The sequence below is a fragment of the Atta colombica genome, unplaced genomic scaffold (genome assembly GCF_001594045.1).
Source record: "Atta colombica isolate Treedump-2 unplaced genomic scaffold, Acol1.0 scaffold125, whole genome shotgun sequence".
Taxonomy (NCBI): Eukaryota; Metazoa; Arthropoda; class Insecta; order Hymenoptera; family Formicidae; genus Atta; species Atta colombica.
The window spans coordinates 4,170,803-4,194,575 of record NW_017259212.1 but is presented as its reverse complement, the minus strand read 5'-3'; the positions used below and the strand labels follow the sequence as shown (position 1 = coordinate 4,194,575).

General features: G+C 32.1%; 1 protein-coding gene across 1 annotated transcript; it reads left to right on the top strand.

The window, feature by feature from the left end:
- The first annotated feature begins 8,424 nt into the window (after positions 1 to 8,424).
- On the top strand, positions 8,425 to 21,833 carry LOC108694865. Its single transcript, XM_018204550.1, has 11 exons — positions 8,425 to 9,221; positions 16,249 to 16,290; positions 16,391 to 16,491; positions 17,192 to 17,279; positions 17,359 to 17,422; positions 17,493 to 17,713; positions 17,805 to 17,945; positions 18,312 to 18,473; positions 18,572 to 18,757; positions 18,854 to 18,919; positions 20,227 to 21,833. Exons 1-11 carry the CDS (start codon positions 9,159 to 9,161, stop codon positions 21,826 to 21,828), a joined length of 2,736 nt encoding a protein of 911 aa, XP_018060039.1. The 5' UTR covers positions 8,425 to 9,158; the 3' UTR covers positions 21,829 to 21,833.
- Positions 21,834 to 23,773: the final 1,940 nt, after the last annotated feature.

Below are 23,773 nucleotides of genomic sequence, written 5' to 3'. Positions count from 1 at the left end.
CAGTTTCCAATCTTGCCATTACACCTGGAATAATGCACGTGATAAAAGTATGCGTTGTTCTCTCTGCATCAATTGTTCCCGATAGTTTTTTTCGAGGGATATAGCATTAGTATTAGTCAGGCGCGACATTGAAAATTTTGGTTCTCCATGATGCAAGCTGCAGTTTCTGCAATGAATTATTATACATCAACATCTCGATTGGAAATTAGTTCAAATATCTCTCTTTAGTTTACAGCAGTTATTTTCTTAGCTTATTATTGCTTATTATTGTTCAGTTTATACTCACAATGTCAATAAATTCTTACTCTTATTCATCAAAAAGATAAAAGAATGTATATAAGTTCGAAAACTTTATCAAGAAAAATTTACAAAATACTGAGATTGTGAATGACTTTACAAAAATTAAATTTTGTTTAAATTAGTTGTATAGAAATTAATTTAAAAAGGTTGAGATTTGTATATGAAATAAAATAAATCTTTGGTGTTTAAACAGCTTTTATTTTACAGAAATATGAATTTTATTTACACATTATTATGAAGCAAGCTTTTATTCTAATTCTGGATTTAGACGAAGAGACATATTTTGCTCTATTAGTCTTTAAATAATCACGACAGGAAACTTTGATCCGACTTATTTTCTTGATTAAAATGATATATTAAAGCTAAATAATTTTGGATATATTCTCTGCTTTTTAAAATTTCGAATATGATGTTAAATTCGTATAGTGATTTATTAAAATCTTGGATTCAACTTCTGCACATTATATTATAAATGGATATGAAAAAAGTTACACATTATATGATATTCTAATAATTAAGAGCATAATTAAAAGACATTTTTTGAAAATTTATCTTCTCCTATAATAATTGAAGATCTTACGACAATAATGAACGAAAACCCGTATTTTGTAAAAATGGAGAAAATAAATTCCGAAATTAATGTGATAGAAAAATACATTTATTTACATATTGCTATGAAAAGTCTTATATTTTGACACAAGAGTTTACAAATTACAGGTCGTAAATGAAGAATATTACAAGAAATTAAATTTGGCTACGTTGTAGGTTAGTCCATTGTTGCAATAAGGTCTTCAATTAATGCACGATGTGTTTAGCGAAATTAAACATATATCTGCATGAAATCGGAGACACGGATATGCGTGTAGACTGCAGAGCGATAAATCCAAGAAAGAGCCCTGAGCGACTCGATATTTTTGGCATGCTTAGGGTTACCATATCTGAATCACAAGAAAGAGTCATGTGTACACTTTTTAAAAAAAAGACAATAATCTGAAAGCAGAAGAAAGGGATGTAATTTTTTATATGTTAAATGTAAATATTTAATAAAATAAAATTTCTGAACACAATTATTAGTAACAATTCTTATTAATATAATTTTATAAATGTAATATTTTAACTAATGACTAGAAGTTTTACGACCTTAAAAAGAGTGCATGTGCTCTTAAAAAGATACGGCTAATAACCTTAGGCGTGCTGAATTTCTCGATAAGGTCACGAAAATTGAACGACGCGGTATCGATTGTTACGCGGGGTGGTCCAGATACCTTGGTCGGTCGGTTGTGCGAAGAAATTTATCCTCGAGAGAGAGACTCTGGTATCGGTGAAGATGCGCTTCACGCACGACGCACTTGATCCGACGCGACTTCTCAACATCACCTCGTCGTTGATGTCGCCGTCGGTCGGTTCTGTCGCGCGTGCGTCGCGTTGTACTATAATACGCACGTACGCACCTACGGCATGCACACGTGCCGAAGTTTACGTGCCCACGAAAGCCGGAAACGTTTGCTGCAATGTGCGTCGGCGGCAGACACCACCGGTCGGGTCAATGCAATGTACAGCGAAACGAAAATCGCAACAGTCAAAGCCCGCACATGTAAACTCATGCGCCTTGCTCACGTTTAAAGTCGCGGCGTGTAGTTTTGGACGCGTGCGTACAATAAAATGATAGGCTAGGCCAACGACGAACGAGGATATTGCGTCCGGATCAACGACGTCGACCGGGGAAAAAAAGATCCGAGAGGATCGAGGCGAGACGCGCCCGCGCGGCTCCTCGTTCACATGCGCGGTTGGAACGCTTTCGACTACACGACTATACTACTTCCAGGACCGTACACTTGGCGATATTATCTCTTAAAATCTTCCTGGAACCTGTCTTACAGGATATAATTTTAATCTCAATTGATATTCACTCCGAAATTTCTTTACGGGTCCTAGTACTTTAAATTAATGTTTGCTTAGTTATGTGACTGAATATTTTTTTTTTCATTTTGAAAATCAAAATCCGAAGAATAAAATCGTATAACTTAAAATTATATAAAGTTACGAAAAACATTTGTTGAACAAATTTATAATGAATAGTGTAACATTTGTTATAATATTTATCAGAAATTTGTTATCAATAATTTTTCACAACGTATTTGAAAAAAATGTTTGGATTTATCGGACCGGCGAACACCAATTAGGGTTAATAAACTTCTCAGACTATCTAATATAACAAATGTTCATTAGATGTTTTATATTCGAATTATTGAATTTAAATTAAACAATTTAAATTAAATTAAATTATTTTTTTTTTGGAGTTCTTAGATATATTTTGTTCATTACAAATGTACACGTTATATATTATAAAATTCGAATAATATGATTATAATGTCAAATTATATCTAATTAGAATTATTTTTAATCATTTCTATAAATTGCTCCTATCCATTATATCATTTATTTGACTGAAACAATGGAATTAAACAATTAAACTCAAGAGAAAATGTATTAAATTTGACTTAAATTTAGTTTATTATTTACTAAATGTAAATCAATGATTGACACACATAGAAGATAAATATAACAAAATGTTATTTAACTTGAGAAATTCGATTACCATTGCTTCTTTGATATCTAACAATGTAGAATGGTCTTTAAATATTATATAACGAATCATATAAAATCAAAAGGGCATCATATGTTTCGGATATTATTTACGAAAGGGAATAGTCAAACAATAAAAATGTGTTATAACACATGAAATATATTTATGCTTGTTTCCGCTAATGTAGATTAATTTCAATTTCGAATCTTTTTTTTTCTAATTCTAAAAGTTAGAAAAAGATGAAGAATGAGTTGAACCGAAATTAAAGTTAATTTATATTTGGTACAATCAGATATTAATATATCGCAATCTCTTTGGTCTTTTTTATATTTTCATCAAAAATATTTAAAGAATGTCCAATTGTAGTCGTGAACATTTTAGCGACATTATACGAGTCATGGTTAAAAAGAAAAAGATAAATATCCGGCAGAGGCTTGCATCAGACTCCGTTTCTTCTTGCAACAATTTATTTTTACGCTTCTCAGAAACAAATGCTGTTATTTGCTCTTATTTTTATCGTTATCTCTGAATTATAATAAATCGATTTACGATTTTGCCGACGTTATTTCTTTTCATATATTAAGAATCGTGAACGATTTATCTCGCATTAACATTCACACGGAGATGATAATGACGTTCGTTGATATGACCAATTAAGTTCTCAACAAACATAATCACTTTCATTGACGCAACTAATATTATCGTCTTTCACACATTACGATGACATACTTTTAACTGAAACTTCCGTTCCGCTCATTATCACGACCTGATGTCAGATAAGTTTTTATAGTTGCTCAAAAACTGCGATGCCCAGCTAATCGCTAATAGAGTTTGGAAATTGCGGGTTTGGAAGTCTCGATGAATTGCGGTGATAGAAACAATAAAATAAAGTATTTTGTGAGTTCGATAAAAATTATGTTTATTTAACAAATTCCGATTTTGTTCGCGTTAATATCTATATTCAATGGTCAATCAATGGACTCCATCAGCAGGTAATAAATTTTCTGCAACTGTATATCCAATCAGAGGATTGTCAAAATTTATCTTTACCCAAAATTGATTAAAATACTTATACTTTCGAGAAAGATTCAGCGAAGATTGATTTTAATGTAAGCATCTTAATAAACTTTGTGAGGATAAATTTTATAATCTTTATCATAAAAATAATTTTTATAATTTAATTGTTTCTATTTGTCAAAATTTAGAAAGGCAAGCGTCTTTCCTTTCTCTCGCTTGCATATGACGTGTTTTTAACGATTCTCTTCAGGTATCTTTTAAAATAAAACGAAAAAATTTAGCAATAAATTCAAGATATCTTGTTTTCGACATGTTCAACTATCATAATAATGTTTGTCATTTAAAAAATTAAAAAGATTTGTTGGACTTAACTTTTTTTTGTATTTTCTTATATTTTTATTATTTAAAATGAAGCAATTCACAGATTGAGTAGACAAAGAGAATAAAAAGTACAAGATTATAAACGATATAAAAGTATAAAAGAATATATAAAAATACAAAGTGGAAAAGATGCAATCGAATGCAATTTAATAATTTAGAAAAGATATTAAAGAATATTACTGTAGATTTTGACATTTTATTTTATACAATACGTATGTATATTTGTATAATATATACGTAACATGACGAGCAACGTGTACAAGTTAAATATTATATTCGATAAAATTTTCATTCTTATAATCGAATATCGTAATTACGATATTAATGTTCTTTTAATTTACATAAAAGATAAGCTTTTAATTTACATAAAAGATAATTCTTATGTCTTGGACATATATCCAATTTATATTTGTATATCTCTGATTTAGTTTGACTATTAGTTTGTACAGCTATATAAAATACTGCGCATTTTCCTGCACGTAAAAAAGTGTACAAAAATTATTGTAATAAAGAAAGATTACATTCTCTTCGCATTTCTATCATAATAAACTGAAAAAAGTTAAATCTAAGCTAAGAACATTTCAGAATAGAATACTTTAATAAACTAAGAAAATCATCCAAACATTTCTCAGTCGATTTCCACTTACTAATGTTTAATTTAAATATATACTTTGAGTTATAATTTTCTTATGAAATCTTTCGGAGAAAAAACGTAGGAATTATCATCTCATCTCCATTAGAATCGCGCGTAACAAAGCTTTTTCTAAAAAGATCTTTTTTTCCAGTCATCGCTTCGATTTCAACTTCAGACGCAATGCAATGTATTATACGCACTATCGCGCAAATACGCACGCTGACAAATATGACGTATGTTTCCGATCGTCATGGGATTTACATGATTCAAGGTTTTTCGAAGAAAATCTCCTAGATATAACATCTAAGTGCGCAAAAATTCAAAATTTGCTCGATGAATAAACCAGCGCAGATATGCGATCCCTGAATCCCCCGTCGGGGATTTTCCTGGGAATCGAGTCGAGCGAGAGACAACGTATTGGCTTCAGCGATAACGTCGATCGCCACTCATGCGTAAAAGCCCCGGTCAGAAACGATCATCCTTTGCCAGAAACGGTCAACGGCGCATTGCCGCTGGAAAATATCAATTCTTGTTGATTGGTCCATTGATATTAGGTCTGTTTTTTATTGTTATACTCTGAACCGGTGAACAATAAGTTGAAGTGAAACAAATATATTTGTTATTCACTATGTGTACCAATTCAGAAAGTGCAGCAATACAAAACAAATCTATTATTTGTCAACTACCAATATCATAGTTGCGACACGACACATTTCGCGACGACTATTAGCTTCTTTTCCAAATCACACGTAAATAACTTTGGTCTTTTTTTCTGACACGAGAACCATCTGATTAATTTGAACTTTCCTTCTTTAATCTAATCTTAAATCGTTGCATTACATATTTTCTATGTTTTCTCTCTCTCTCTCTCTCTCTCTACTAGGTTATTTTTGTAATATTTATTCATTCAAATAACGATCTCCATTAACCGAAGCAAATTATTATTATCTCAGCAGTTAAACTCTCTCAACTTTGTTTACTCTCGTCTGTATCAAGTCTTTAAATCGAATTAGAAACTTATTTACTAATAAGAAGATAAACGCTCAAGCTGGCTTCTTTGTCCGCGAACGATCCGTTATTCAGACGTTGTTAGATTTTTTTGTCCGGCAGCGATCATCTTAATGTCACTGGTCTCTGTTTACTTGTTAGCTCGTTAGTGAAGAAAAATCACGTCGATCCTTGATCGGCAATGCCTGAGGCTAGAGAGAGCTTATATCAATCTAATCACGAGCGATTTTGTCACAATCTTGCGAGAGAGAAAGATATATAATTCGCTCTGTATATAGACTGTTTTAATAATAATAAATTCTAATTTATACTGTCTTACTCTATAATCTTAATTAAAGTTATCGCGAGTGAAACAACCTAGATAGTCAAGCTTCTAATTATGAGAAAGGAAATAGCTTGGTACAAGTTTCTCTTCAGTTGCCATAAAAATTGCTACATTTATTTATAAGAGGGAATTCTTGCCTCAAGTTGCTTATTGGTAAGAAATATCGGCATTCCAGTAGGCAAAATCAAAAGACACTTTTTTCAATATTGCGGACAATAGCAACTATTTGGGAGAATAGGTTGAAGTGAGGTAGTATACATAAGGAAAATAGGATAAGGAAAAAATATATATCTTTCTCTCTCGAATTTTGACAAAATTATTCGTGATTAAACTCTGATGTAAGTGATCATTTTTTCTTAGAGAAAATAAAAGACAAACTTGAAAATTTTAGGACTTTATTCATAAATATTTATTTCCAAATTAGTTTGTGACTGTCATTCAGTCTGTCAAAAGTCTGTTTATTAATTTCTGCAAATTTTTTGCATTGTATATTTAAAACAACTCCCAAGTAAAATACAAATCAAAATGATGTTATTTCGACGTTATTGTAACTTTGTTGTTCTATTTCAGTTAATATACATATAACCGTTGCATAAAACTAAATTTATTAATTGTTTTCACGAACTCACTCATTAGTGAGACATTAGACATTAGAATTCTAATTATAAGAAATTTTCTGTATATTTCTGTTATTAAAATAAAGGATAAAATTGAGTTTGGAAAAATAAATAAATCTAAATCTAAAGGAGCTGTCTGAAATAAAGGGTTACTCTTTACAATAAAGGACGAATACTTACCATATTTATAATCTTAATTAATATTACGATTAGTATAAATTAAAGCGTAACAGTTCATGTACAGAGAAAATGGATATATATTTTTCTCTCTCGTAGAATTTTGACAAAATCGCTCGTGACCAACTCTGATATAGAATTTCTTAAGGCTAATAACTAGACTGCGGATATTTATGCAAAATACTTAACTGAATATTAACTATTCAGCAGTTTTAGCAGTCGATCGTGGTTTATTAAACAGTTAATAAAAAGTAAAGTAAAAATGTTGAGATTGCTATTTGTAAATATGCAATTTATGCAAAATATGCATTTTATGCAAAATATTCAGTTAAGTATTTTGCATAAATATCCGCAGTCTAATAACAGAGTCTGGCCGCGAACAATTTTGTTAAAATAAAAGTGAAAAAGAAGGATATGTTGTCCCTTTTTATATATTCCTCATTCTAACTTATACTATCTTATTCTAACTTATTGAAGTTCACAAAAACGATGGGTTAATCATGAGTTTATCATCTCGTGACTAGACTTTTTATAAGAGGCCCGTTCTTCTTCTATATCCCAGCGTATTAATCATGTAACTTTTTCTTTAACGGAAAAGTGAATATTTTTGTATATATGTATGTATGTATATATTTTTCTAGGAAAAAGTTACAAAATTGATTCCCAAGACTGAACTGCTTGCACAGTTTATCTTCTTTTTCTTTTCACATTCAAGAGAAAAAAGATAAAGAACCGTATAAGAATTTCAGTCCAAGAGATCGAGTCTATATCTTTAAACGAGGTGAAAATTATAAAAGTGAATAAATTCACTTATAGAATATTCATAAATTAATTGATCAATACCTTGATATGATCAATATAATTGATCAATGAATTTGTAATTTTGTAATTTTCATCTCATTTAAAAGATACAAAGTCGACCTCTTTATTTCAAGATACTCTTTAAGAATGAAAATTACAAAAATGAACAGAATCATTTTTCACTCATGTGTGTTTAATCTCATCGTTTTTCACTTACTGTGTACCACGTGTTGACCAATGAAATTCTAAATATTCTAGTAAATTCGCTCTAGATTCGAAAATTCGTAATTTTCAGTTCGTTTCAAGATCGATCTCCTGAGATATGAAAAAAGAACAGGATTAGAGAACATCTGAGGGCTACCTCGACGTGCGATAGCGCGCTACTTCACGCTGCACCACGCATGTTCATCGGCACGCACGTTCGCCAGCAATACGCGTGGTAGGCACGGCACTGCCTATTGACGTCCGCGGGAGGCGTGGCGTGGCCGATAGAGGGATATATTTACCGCGCGCACGATTCTTCTCTCTCGTGCGCCACCGCCGTACGACATACGCAACATACAACGTAACGCAACTCGTAAGGAAGGAAGGAACGGAACGGAGGTTCTCCTCTCGCGAGTTTGTAATTTGTATACTCTTTCTTCTCCTGCCCCGCGTTCGATCATTGACGATGCGCATGTACTCGCGGCGCGGTAGCGCCGAGGTCGAGCGGCTTCCTCGCGGCGCGGGGGATGACTTTGCTCCTCGTCCTCGTCGCGATATCTCTGTGTTTATCTCTTAACACGGCGCTTTCTCCGAAAGGTGCGATAACAGCTCCGGCTCCGGCAGTGAGATCGGAAGAGAACGGAGGCGAGAAGGAGAGTGTGACGTAGCGAGAGAGACAGATAGATAGAACGAGCAAGAGAGGTGCGCGAACGACCGACCGATAGAACCGACGTCTGTTCTGTTAGTAGTGTGCGAGAGTGCGTGCGAGCGAGATGCGCGGCCGCCGTTGATCGTCGGACGTCGCGCGAACACGAGTGCTGCTTGGTGCTGCTCTACTGCTGCTGCTCACTGCTGCTAGTGTTCGTCCGTTGCCGTCACTCAATCACTGTCGCCGCCGTCGTCGTCGTCAGTGGTAGTGTAGTGCGGTGCGGTTTGCTTCGAGAGTGTCGACAAACCGTGACTCCGCGACAGTCGGCACCGCAGTCGTTATCGTCGTCTGACGACAGCCGACACGGTGCGGACTATCGCGCGCCTCAAGAATCAAGAGACTAAAGGAGCTGAAGCTCCAGAAATCAGCCCCCCCCATCACTAAATCCGATCGCGAGAATGGCGAGCAACGCTGTCCCAGTCCTCCTCATCACCGCGAACGTCGGCAGCATCTTCGAAGAGGTACGTGCGTACTTATTTTATACGGTGTATATGGGTATATATCGTTGACCTCCTCGTGATACCGTAACCGGCGAGACGAGGCGCGGCCGACCGAGAACCAAGCCGATCGATCGATCGCGTTCATGTCTTCGATTTCGTGCGATTATTTATCCACGCGACACACGACCTACTTGCTGCCGCGTCGCCGCCGCGCCGCGCCGCGCCATCCCGTCGTGCTGCTCCGTTCTCCTCTTCTGTCTCTCTCTCTCTCTCTCTCTCTCTCTCTCTCTCTCTCTCTCTCTCTCGTCTTACCTGTCTCGGATACCGCTGCTTTGGATTGCGCGAATTTTTTATACATTCGTGCATACGCAAACGGTTTCGCGGTCGACACACGTGCGAGACGAACGATCGGCTCGTTTTAGGTAGTCCGGTCGACTGCGAGAAAGTTGGCGCGATGAAATTTAAAGATTCGATTCCTCTAATCGCCGAACTCCGGGACTCCGGCTTCTGACAATTTTTGTATTTCTTTCTTTCTCTCTCTTCCTTCCATGTGTTTTAATTATGCGCGTATTTTATTTCGACATTTCGGTTTGTTCCTTGATGTATAAACTGCGAGATGTTGCAGATTCGCTGAAAGTTTCACGTGTAAGGTCATTATTCTGCTCTTAGATTTCAAAACTTGACTTTGATGTTTTCGACGTTTACAAGTTTTCGATTTTCTGTCATCACTTGGATGCATCCACCTAATTTTAAAATATTGCCCATTTGTTACAATGACACAATTAAAAAATTGCTATATTTTTGTGTTATGCTTGGAAAAAGAATGGAAACGTAAAGGAAAAAAGGAATTAGGAAGACTTTAAAGTTTAAAATATACAGAATGATTTTGTTGAAGTGATTAAAATTGAGATAGATACAGATCTAAAAATAGATTAAATTTTATTAGACCATTAAAATAATTAAAATAATTAAATATGTAGGAAACTGAAGCATGATGCGTAATGTTGCAAAAAGTTATGACATTCCATAACCAGCTTGAGCGACCTAAAAAATTATTTTGATAGTCTAATAAAATTATTTTCACGTTTGTACTATACTGAGAGAAAAAAATTGTTCATTTAGCAAAATTAATTTAATTTGTCTTTATTTTTGTCATTGAAAATATATTTATTTATAACAATTATACATATAATCGCTCGATTGTTTGACACAGCAAAATAAATGTTTTAAATAAGTGTAAACTTATAATGGTTCAATAATAATAAAATAATAATAATAAAAATGAATAATAAAAGGCGTAAGAGCCAAATTTTTCATTATATTTAAATATAATATTCTTTTCTTTATTAAATTCTTAAAAACATGTTTTAATTTAAAATATGTTTTAATTTAAACATTACACATTAAATTTAAATACATATTAAATTTAAATTTTCCAATGGAAAAAATAATGAACAAAATTAATTTAGTGAACAATTTTTTTAGTGTAGCTAATTTTTTAATTTTTTAAAATTATTTTTTCGTGAAGAACATATCTTTATTCCTATAATCAGTTGTTACAAATCAGTTATTACATTTTAATTAATATTATAAAATTTTAATTGATTTAAAATTATTTTTGGAAAAATCTTATTTTTTAAATTGTGTCGTAAATGATTGTTTTATTAGATCTATTCTTCGAAATATCACAATACGTTATGTAAAATCGCTTAAAAAATTGTGTTTATTCTCTTTTAAAAATTTCCAAATTTTTGAAAAGCCTTTTATCTCTAAATAACAAGAAATTTTGGAATAATTTTTGGACATAAAAATATTCCTAAGATTTTGTAAGAGAATTTTTAAGACTCCATAAGAGAAAATTATTAACGAAAATAGAATTGTTAATGTATCCTTTACCAAGACATGTATTTGAAATGAAACACTTTTATTTGAAAAACAATATTTGTAATTTTGAATACAAAGTTTTCAATAAGATTATTATGTGACTACACATCGACAAGGATTAGGAAATAAGGATCTTAAATGGTCAAGTTAGATCTTTAGTACTGAAATAATTCTGTGTAAATTTATATATTACATAATACGTAATCTTTTTTTCCGAGGTAATATTTTCGTAATAAATTTATTTACAGATTTTTAACACATTGAGATTTCTTTAATTTAGGATGCCGATAGAGAATGTCAAATTATTAAATTGCTTATCAATTTAATTTATGATATTACTACAATAGTTCGGCTTGCGTTTGAAGACGAAAATTATTTTCAGCGCGCAGTTTAAAAAGGGCTACATATATGTAGTATATAAATTTAAAGAATTATGTCAGCACTAAAACTCTAACTTGACTCTTCATTTAAGATTCTTATTTCCTAATGTATTTTTATATTTTGTATTTTAGAGCAGAGCACATAAAAATATTTTATATTTCATCGCAGCATGTAAAAGTATTTTGTATTTTGTATTTCTTTTATGTTAATAATTGAAAGATTGAAAGTGTTTTATATTTTGAATTTCAAATATATATTATGATTGACAATTAATCTTATTAATTACAAAATATACAAAATATTTTCATACGCTCTTTGCTGATACAGAATGCGAAATACACTTGCATTGCAAATACTATGTTTTAAATAAAAGTATTTCAAATATATGTCTAGCCCTGTCCTTTACCAAGTTTTAAATGTTCCTTTCAATTTTTTCAGTTTGTTACATTGACAAATATAAGAGAGACAAATAATGCAAATATAAGAGAGCGTGAAATTTCTCCTTAAATTTTTTCATAATGTGTAAAAACATACGGCAGTATTTTATATAAATTAGATATACAATTCGCGACACAAGAATTAAGCTTATCTTTTACTTTCGCCATTTCTTGTTATTGACACTGTCACGTGTTTCACAAGCGTCACGATGAATACATGTATAAATTTACAATAATTTCCCATGTGAAATCTACGATATTACGATACTGCGAAACGAATTGTTAGCGTGATTATGTAACTTGGAAAAGTTTGCGAGAAATATGTTTACAAGCTTTCTTTTGTCCTTCGTAACGTTCCATTTAAACGAAACGTTCTCTTTTGCGTTTTTCCAAGCGGAATCTATTCGCAATGAACTAAGTAGTTAGAATTCCTCCTCCTTCGAGATGAAGGAGGAGGAGTTCTTGTTGAATAATCGATTACCGAATTGAGAAATTCGCTTCTCGAAACACTATATAGTGCGCTTTGCATTCCTAGTATCGATTTCCCGATGCGAAAAAGAACTTTGTACGAACTTGCGTTAATAATTTCGATTATTTACAACGATTAAGCGCAATTACATTTAATAAAGGAAACAAATAATAACAATAAATGAATCGCGTGATAATGGGTGCTTTCCATTTGATGACACAAGTCGACACAAATGTCGTTCTATCTTTTTCTCTTTGAATATCAAGAAAGACAAGACTTGCGCACAATCAAAGAAATAGAAAACAGAGAATAAGAATTTCAGCCTATCAGAAACCATATACTGTGGAATACACATAATTTCTAATTAGGTTAAAATTTTTATTCTTCGTTCCCTGTTCCTTTGCGTTCATTAGAGAAACTAATCAATTAATTGATCGCTTAATGATTCTTTAATATAATTAATGAAATATAATAGTTCTTGCCTTTAGTTCTTCGTTGGATCTAAATGTAGGAAATCATATTAAATAATTATTAAGTGTTAACTGATTAGTTTTCTCTACCGAGCGCAGCCTTTGATTGTGCGTAGCTTTATAGAATGATGTTTATGTCGACTTGTGTCATTAAATGGAAAACACACAATCTCTCGACGGTCACGCGGATGGAATGGTCGGAAACACAAATACCCGATATCGATTCTCGAGTGCGTGCACTCGATGTTTGTTGATACTTCTATCGAAGCGTCAATTTTCTCGTGTCGCACTGTTATAACATTCGATTGGCTGCATTAGTGCGCACTAATGCACATTATAGTCGTTGTACTGAACTAATCCGAGTAAAAATTAACATTTTGAATTATAAAATACATTTTTATCAAGTAACACAATAAAGATACTATTATAAGAATTTCGTGATTTAACCTGTTTCTTTTCGTTTATATTAAACACACATCTTTATGTCAATTTGTGTACAACGATTTTGTTGAATATGCACATTGCGCACTGAATGCTCTCGAATTTGCTACTAGATATCAAAGAAGCAATAACACTTCAATCCCTGGAGTTAAATAATATTTTGTTATATTTAATACATGGCGAAATGTAAAGTAATCCATTTCTGTAGTTATTTTCAAAGTAAACAATATATTAATGTATGCACTTAGTAAAACTTTGAGTCAAATTTAATACATTTTTTAAAATTAAATTATTTACTCCATTGTTTCAGTCAAATTAACATATAGAGTACGAGCAATGTGATCTATAGAAATGATTAAAAATAATTCGAATTGAATATAATTTGACACTATAAATTTAACAGTGCGTCACTAGAATTGTGAAAGTCACGGGAAATCGTTTGCATCAGCACTAGAGACTCTGTCAGAGTCCGGTCACGATTTCGTCAAAATTCTATTACAGAGAGAAAGATATACATATATACAGAGTCGCAAAATTCATGACTTAAAATATTATAGCAAAAAAGTTTTGGAAAAATTTAGTAAAAAAAAAAATTATTAAATGACAAATTACAAATTAATTAGAGTACAGTTTAAAAGGTACATTACAATCTTATTCTGTTTTAATACATGACTAATATAAAGAAAGCTCGAGACCGTTGAAAGAAATTTACAAGTTTAAAGAGCTATTGTCTTCTTTAACAAGTCCAGATTACAACGCGTGAAGAAAAACAGTGATACCTACAATAAAAGAAAAAGAAGATAAAGTTAAATTTTTGTAAATTTTTAATATTTTAAGCAATAGTTTCCGAGATATAAAGGTTTAAATTCGGATTCAAAACAATGATGATAATTTACAAATAGATTCTTGATTCAAAATAAACAAGAAAACGAAAGCGAGCAAATGAGAATCATGCATTTAAAATTGTACATATTGTTAGAGACATTTATTGAGGATGAAGAGCCAAAATATCTAAATAAATGCTGCTTCGTTTTCTTGTTTATAAGAGTTTAAATATGGCCAATTATAGACTACATTTAAATAGTAAGTATTAGTACGCACTTATCAACGCTCATTAATATCGTAACTTATGGACAGGTATCAACATCTGTAATTGACTATTTTTAAACTCTTATTGTTTCAAAAAATATTACTTAAGATAACAATTTATAAATAACTTTTTTATTTAATCTTTTAAGAACTTTCTCGCTACAGTATTTTAAGTCGCGAATGTTGGGACATTCCTGTATACTGTCTTCCTCTATATGTATTTATTAAGTTGGAAGAAAAGTAATGTCGTGTTTTTAGGATAAAATTATATATTATTATACTGTAGCGATTGCACCGTCATAAGTATCCATCTTTACAGAATTTATCGGTGCGAGACAGAAGACATGTACATACACACTTGACGTATGTACACATATTTAGTTAGATATAGCTATATACGAATCATACTTTTTATACACGAATCATCGGCAAGAACGAAGACAATAGCCTTTTAAACTTATATATTTTTTTGACGGTCTCGAGTTTTCTTTATATCGCGTATTAAAACAGAGTAATAAGATTGTAATGTATCTTTTAAACTGTACTCTAATTAATTTGTAACTTGTCATTTAAACGATTGCTCTCCGCGGTTGTAACAGAATTGTTAAAAATTTAAATATAATAACGATAAATAATAAATATATACGCGAAATAATATTTTGGCTACAAAGAAGTGAGAGAGATGCGAACGATCGAACGCGAGAATGTGAGAAGTTGAGTGTGAGTAATTATTGTTATTTTATTCAAACTAATCCTTAAAATACTATTATATTCAGTGTCAGAGCAAAATTTCAGCTTTCAACAGAATCTGTTTTTTTAATTGCAATACGATGATTTTTAATGGAATTATAAGCAATTAAAATCAAAATATTCCTTTCATTTAACTTGCGATAATTCAATAATAAAAAATCTTAGTAACATTTTTAAAAAACGAATTTATAGGGAAAACTTTAAACTTTCACGTTAGAAAATTTTTTTGGAGCACGTGGCAAGCCCACAAAGTGAGAAGAATATTTTTCATTTCGTTCAGTTCATAATTTTGAAAAATTTACCATTTCATAAAAACTTAAAAAATATAAGTAACTCTTTGAAAGTTTTTAATTTTCAGCTTTAAAGCTGTTTTTTTGAAAATTAAATTTTGTTCATTTTTCACGAATATATTCTATATACTGAAAAAAAAATTTATTAAATTTTAATAAATATTTCTTTGAATAGTCGTAGTGCGGAATATTTACTTATATAATATTTACTTATATAATATTTAGAAAAAAAATGATAGTTAAATCAAACTAATGATTATTGTATTTAATAAATATATGTTTACATTTAATAAGTATCCGCTAGGACTATTCAAAAAAAAATTTAGTAAATTTTTTTCTCAGTGTATATAATTTTGAGCTGAAAATGTATGACATTACTTTTTTTTCAACTCAATACATTATACTATCTCATTCTGATACTCATTCTAATTTACTTATACTCATTCTAATTTACTGAAGTTGACGAAAACGACGAGTCAATTAAAAATTTGTATCATCTCATGATCAGACTCTGATATTTAATCAGAACGAGTCTGCACGTTCGGCACCGAAGCGATCAGATTCACACGCGCGAGAGAGTTTTCCATTACCACGATCGATTATCGTATCCGTCGTTTGCGAAACGCAGAGAAAAGAACACTCATCGCGTGCTTTTTTGTCGTCGCATCAGGAGAGGGTGCCATGGGGGAGGTTGGTGATGTACGCCGATAAAACCTTGCGCGTGACGTTAACAATCTATTAATATATCCGCGCGCCCTCGAACATCTCATTAAGCTTTTCTTTAAAGTGCACGAAGTATGAAGGATTCATAGATTGATACGCGATCTTTTCTTGCAGCCTAGTGTCATGCTGAAGATATGGACGGAAGAGTTTTTGTCCGTAAGTATCATTCCCGTACGGCGTTTTACGCGATTCACTTGGCGACGCCGGCGACGGCGTGACCTGTTTTTTTTTTTTTACAAGTGGATTGCTTTTTCAGACCATATCGAGACTGGATCCAAAATTTATAGCGCTGCACTGCCAAGAAGTAGGTGGAAAGAATTACGAGCAGAGTATGAGGCATGTGGAGGACTTTGTTAGGTAAATGTCACATTTTTTATCTGGGTTCAACTCGCGTTCCAACTATTCCTCTCCATAATATATATTTATAGAAATAAATAGACGTATTTATCATTATTGTCACTTCTAATAAATAGGTTTTAATAAAGCAAAATAATAAATTTTTATATGCAGCATGATAAATTACACGCGTATAGAGAGATTAAATGTTTTGTAGATTCCGAAGGTATCATGTTATAATATTATTATTGGAGTTTCTTGAAAGGTTTCCAAGAGCTATAATATTTGACTATAATTAAATTATTAAGATAATCTATATACATTCGTCTAATATTGTTTTTGTAAAATATCCCCTTCGTATGTATTCGTATTGTATAACGATCATTTAACTTTTGATCTTTATCATTATATCGATATTATGTATTTGAACCTTTTATAAATATCAAAACAAATAGCTTTCTCTTTCCACATATATGATATTGAATATGATTTAACGCATAACTGGCAGAAAGGGATAAAAATAGATGCATCACGCGTGACTCTATAGTTGAGTGAGTCACTTCAAAAGATAAGTTGATTGTATGATATTGACAGGGGAGAAATGTATATATTACATATAAAAAAGTTGTTTGAAAAATGTATTTATAAGAAATTTCTATCTGAAGCTTATATTATATTTTTCTATTACAACTTAATGCGTAATGAAACATGTTATTTACAGATTACTTATGTCATCGGAAGAATTAAGGTTGTTTGACAAAATTAGGGTATTTCTTGATGAAGATTATTCATCCGCTGAACATTTTACGGTCAGTTATGAAATATAACTTCTATTGAATACCCGATTGCTTTAAATAAAGCAATATTCTTATCAAGATTCTTTTGTAGGCTCTAGGAAGTTTCTACTTTGTGCACGAGTCTTTAAACGATGTTTTATTATGGGATTTTAATGGTACGTTCCATAACTTTATTTTAAATGGCTCCCAATAATGTAATATTTTTCTATTATTATGTGATTTTAGAGTTGTCTTTTATACCTGTAAATGGAAAAGATGTCCACTCGGGCAACATAGAAGCAGTTAGTACCAAAGAGAAAGCTAAGTTTCCTCAAGAATTTTTCCCAGAATGCAAATGGTCCAGAAAGGGTTTTCTGCGTACCCGATGGAGTATTAGTGGAACAGTTTTTGATCTCATAAACATACACTTATTTCATGACGCGAGTAATTTTATTGCTATGGAGATGGTAAGAAATTTTTATGTTTATTCCATATACATTAGTATGTATTTGTATGCGTGTCGATTATTTATTTTTTAATTTGACAATTTTTTTACAGTTCCCATCGGTATACAGTAAAACGCGCAGAAGAGCGCTTGAGCACACATTAGATAAATTTCATAATGATAAATATCCAAATGTGCCGTATTTTTTATTTGGTGATTTTAATTTTAGAACAGATACAGCAAGTGTAATAAAGGTGAGCCTTCATCAGTAGTCACGATAAGCTTTTGATAAAAAAACAAGAAAGAAATTAAAAATGAATATATCAAAAATTCTTAAAAGCATATTAACTTTTATAAATAAATTAGTATTAACTTTTATAAATATTAACTTTTATAAATAAATTAGTATTAACTTTTATAAATATTAACTTTTATAAATAAATTAGTATCTATATTATTGTTAAAAGCAATATTACTTAGCAGTACAATTGTATTTTACTTTGTGTATGTCATACGTTTGAATTGTTGTAGCAAATTAATAATGTATTATTACATATATATTAATGAAATAATTATATTAAAATCAAATGTATTACAGCACTTTAATTTATCTTTAATAGAAACTAACGGAAAATACTCAAGAAAAAAAGTTATCAAATAAAGGAAATATTTCGAAATTGCAATTTCACAATCAAAATGATGATCTCATATTAACATTGGGCAAAAAAGAATTTTCTCACTACGAGCATCAGAATATTTTCATAAAAAATAACGGTGAATGGGTAAGTTAGATATTCCATTTATGTATAATATGATGTATAATATGATCTATATTCAATCGATTGGAATAACAATAATTGAATTATTCATATTTATGCAGTTACGCGACTATGATAAAGAACTGAGAGACTTTGAAGAAAGGTTATTCGAATTTCCAATCAACTTTGTGCCAAGTTACCCATTTCAGGAAGATATTAACGAACCTGTAAATTATATGCAAACAAGAGTGCCAGCTTGGTGCGATCGGGTTTTATTGAGCCCCACTGCAAAAACGCTAGTCCAAAATGTACGTGTTTCTATAGAATTTATATTCGCGATGTAAAGCGATTCTAAAAGTAAAGTGTAGAATTTATCACGTAATGCTTATGTTTTTTTTGTACAGATTGATGATTCCAAGGCAGTGGAATACGGCATAATCGGCCCAAATACGTGCATGGGTGATCATAAGGTAAGATTAAAAATTTTTTTCCAATTCGCATCTTTTTCTTACATTTATAAAACGATACTACGACATTTTTTACTTATTATGCTGGGAACATATACTTACACACTGCCTAGTTCTTATTCTGATGATCCATTCTTTCAATTATTATGATGCAGCCTGTTTTTCTGGAGTTTCGAATGAATCTCTAAGCATTAAGGTACTTATCTATGAACTGTCTGTCTGTTCTTATCTGAAATCCCCTATGTTTTTCACGTCTCTTATTCTGTTAGTATTTCGTTATCTTGACAATAAACATAATAGGGGCTTGTTTAATGTAGCACCTCCACACACGTAGTATCCTGAAGTATTTGACTTCTACATTACTTTTTGAATCTATTTCTTTCTTATAATTCTTAGCTTCATTATCGTTATCATGGAATAATCGTATTTTTTCAATCTAATTATCAAATACACAATGTAACGCCCCTTCTATTTTTTTCCTATAATGCTGAACAACATTTTATTACATTATACACACAATACATATTTTGGTTACACGACGCACGAGATTATTTATTATTATATAAGAGCATGATAAAAAGTGGTAATCACTAATGATTTTAAAATTATGTTTAATTTTGGGACCATTGTATTATAAAAAACATAAATATTGATACGTATAAAATAGGTTACATTATATTGTTATTATATTGTTAATTAATTATTATGCAGTATATTAAATTAAAGTACTGATCATATTCTATAGGCAGTATTATATTCAGATTATAGAGATTGAAATTAAATTTGACCAATTGAAGCAAAGTTCACTAAATTTCATATTGGTTTTCTTTTTCTCGATTGATTAAATTTCAATCTCAATGACTCTAATCTCTAATGGCTCTAATCTGATACGGATATTACAGTACACAAACACAATATTGCAAAAAATATTACTAATTAACATAAAATGGTATAAGATATAAATTTTTGAATATCTAAAATCATCAATATCATAATTTTTATATTTGGAAAATGATCGTCAAATTTGTATATGATATTATAATATCGTTCGATTGAAATATTGATTCTTTAAAGTTCATTCATCGTATATTCGATAAATATCATATAGATAAAGTTAACACATAGATATAGATTAAGTTAGATTGAAAAGTACATTACTTATATATTATTATCCCCTTAAAGATGAAATGTTAGCTTAAAATCGTCTACCTGTCCCATAGAATCCTACAATACACAAACCTTTTATAATCATCTTATCATTTTCTTACTATAACGCACGATAATATATAAAAGTTCGTTACCATTTACAGCCAGTCTACTTGAAGGCTACTCTCGTTTCGGATGCAGGTATGATAGACTGCTGCAACTTGCCAATTGCATCTGAGTTTTGCTTCCGAGTGCCCAACAATTATCTGGAGTTGTTGTCCATGTTGCCTGATTGTAATAGTTACGCTAACGCGCGCTCGGATTCTATTTCATCTAATCTGTTGCACGCAATACCTGTTAAGCATGATCCTTACACGCCAGATAGCATGGACAGTCCGAGTCCGAACGCGTTGATGGCTTCCGGAGAGGTTCCGGATCTATATACGGATCACATCGACAGCAATGTTGGCGGTGACAATGCGACATCAATGCTACAATCGACTCAGACATCGAACACATCAAGGCGACACATTGATCGAGCTGTGTCGCCGGCTTTATTGAAATCCAGATTAGAACTGATTGTGCAAAATAAGAAGCACGAGGACGCGGATCTGGTAGACGCTTCGGACATCAAGAGAAGTCCCAGTGAGTGCCATTTGCGTTCCTGGTCCGATGCTGATGATCAATGGTGCGTAAGGAAAAACAGATGCAACAGCGATGTATCGTGGCAACGATCCCACGTATTAACAGAAGCTTGGGTCCAAAGTAAGGGGCAGCAAGGTTATCATTCTTTCAGTAATTTTGCGAACCAATCTTCCTCGAACTCGAGTCCTCCGGATATCGTCGATGGATTACCGCCCGATCTGATTATACCGCGAATAGCAATAATAAATGCGAGTAACTTCGAGTCAAATGCAAGCTCTACATACTTCCACGACGACAGATTGAGTAATTATTCGGAAAACAAATTGAGCACATATTCAGATGGCCGCACAAAAACACTGAGTGGTGATGCTATAAGTTCGGAAAAATCAGAAATTTGTGACAAGATGGATGAGGAAGAATGCAGTAGATTGAGTCAGAGTACAGATAGAATAGAAGGGAAGGAGAATGATGCATATTTGAAAGACCATAACGAATTGATATCAAATAAAAACTTGTACTTTGAAGAGGATGATAGAAAATTTATCGAAGATGAATGCGATATGTGTAAGGAGACGAAATGTGAAATAGATGCGCAGGCTATCGTGAGAAATACACTTTACATGCAAAGTGACGTTGTTTCCGATAGAACGAATGATAAATTGACTATAGAACAGAATGTTCCAGATGAATGTTTTAAAAACATACAGTGCACTGAAATCTTATTGGAAAATCAATCGAGTTCTCTGCAGGCATTACGAAGAAGGCGTGAAAAAACCGACATGAATCCGGACAGAATAAACGTCGAAACTCTCGAGACATCACACAAGAAGGCTGAGACGAAGATAAAACCTCTTAGAGATCAAGATTGCGACAGTCACATGATAAAGATATGCCCAGATATACACACGGTAAGTCATGACGTAGAGATTATAAGTTGTGAGAGCAAGACGTGTACGTCGAAGAATACAACGAGAAGTAATTCGACGCACAGTCAAGATATCAATGATAATACTGGAAACGTTAAATTAAAGTTGAAAGCTTACAAAGTCACTGAACGATATAAGAGCAACATTATGGAAAGGCGGACTAGATGTAGAAAGTGTTGTTGTGTAATATCCTGAGGATTCGCTTTAATCTGCATCTTAGAGTTTGTGTATAATGTTCCTCATTTATTTATCGTCTTTATTGAGCATCCATGCCAAATCGAAAACGAAGAAATGGCTTTTCCTATTTAAAAATATTGCGCGAATGTGACTCTTATCGAAATCATATTCTCCATTCTCGATTTGTCTCGAATGCAAAATCGCTATCACTGCGATGGCAATCGGGTATACTTTTTTCTACTTATATAGAGTATTCCTTTCATACATTTTATTTGTCTTTGTGCTATTTTCTACTAAGTAATGATCAAGACAGTTTACAGTCTCGCATCATCGTTTAATGTGTGTGTGTGTGTGTGTGTGTGTGTGTGGTGTGTGTGTGTGTGTGTGTGTGTGTGTGTGTGTGTGTGTGTGTGTGTGTGTGTGTGTGTGTGTGTGTGTGTGTACATATATAACTATAATTTATTTTCATATAATTCTATATTATTTTCTATATTATTTTCTTGTTAACGAGGTGCCTAATTAATTGTAAATGCAATACATTTCTTAATGTGCAATTTGTAAATACGCATATGTATGATTGAAGGAATTATGAAAAGACATTTATGTTATTTATTGGCGCTGACGTTTTAAAAGTGACCTAAGCGTGACGTAGAAAGAAGGATACAATTTTAGTTATTAATAGTTTCTCGCTTGCGCCTCGCGCTCGTGAAATATGAATTTCGTACCCGACTTCGTGCATGTCGCGTGAAACATTTCGATGTGAAACGACACTCTGCATGTGCATGGCATTTTAAATGTTGATGTTTTACACATATTTCTTAAGAAATACCCGAGTGATATACAAAACTGTTTCCTCCGTTATAGTCGTACAATTTATAACCAGTATAACAATATTATGTAATGTTACATTATTTAGAGCGTGTGGATATGAAATAGTGATATAGTTACGCCGCTGTACAGTGTCAGCAATACGTAGAGACTGATGAAATCGTTACCAGTATACGAGGCACTCGTATTGCGAGCAGTGCTACATTATCCTATTATGCTATTTTTAAATCTAAAGTCTATCGTGTGTCCCAATCCTTGATGTTAAGGTACTCGTTTTCAAGGAAATTGTTACCTCGCAGTGTTCTTGTCCTTGATTATTATCCCTACTTTGTATATATAGATATATAAACAATTGTTATGAAATTTTATTCTAGATTTATAGATAATATGTACATATATATATAGAAGATTTTATTTATTATATAATCATTTCTTCTTTTGTAATTGAATAGTATTGCCGTTGTATTGTCTATGTCGTCTACTATTTCGCGTACGTATTACTTTCGTTTTACAATGAAAGGATTCATCATAATATCGTAAATATCACCATACGTACTGCATCCTTGCCAAGAAGAAATCTATTCGCTAGATTTTCTTTACGAGCACGTGGGATTAAGTGGACTCTACTGCCAAAGCTAAATTTATTGTTAGCTTGTTAAGTGAGAAGATATTAATTTATACAGAGATATCGATTGCGCAAGAGTGACAACGGGGGTTGTTTGTTTTTATCGTTACGTTATAGTTAATCGTCTGGGGGAAAGTTTCAGAGGAGCGTTAGCTATCCAGCGTTATGTGTGAGCAAACGTGCCATTCGTAACAAAATTACTAACTAGAGAGACTAGACGAAGAGATATTACGCATGAACCGGAATGGATGTAAATAGGCAAGTTTTCCTCGAAAGTTCTGACTTAGAAAACAGACAGAAGTTCGAGTTTAAGAAGACAAAATGCGAAATGTCAAATCTTTTTTAGCATTCCTAGCAAGCGTATAATGCGTGCATAGTATACAGGCGATTAAAGCCAAAGGCTTATCGAAGCAGAAATTCATTGAATTTATATCTACGTACAATTCAATACGATCACAGCTTCCTGAATCTGTTGACAGCGTTTTTATTAAAACTATCTTCTCTGTATCT

Coding starts and splice junctions, on each gene's coding strand:
- LOC108694865 (XM_018204550.1), top strand. CDS start 9,159: ATGGCGAGCAACGCTGTCCCAGTCCTCCTCATCACCGCGAACGTCGGC. Junction 17,423..17,492: donor TTTATTATGGGATTTTAATG/GTACGTTCCATA, acceptor ATGTGATTTTAG/AGTTGTCTTTTATACCTGTA. Junction 17,946..18,311: donor ATACAGCAAGTGTAATAAAG/GTGAGCCTTCAT, acceptor TATCTTTAATAG/AAACTAACGGAAAATACTCA.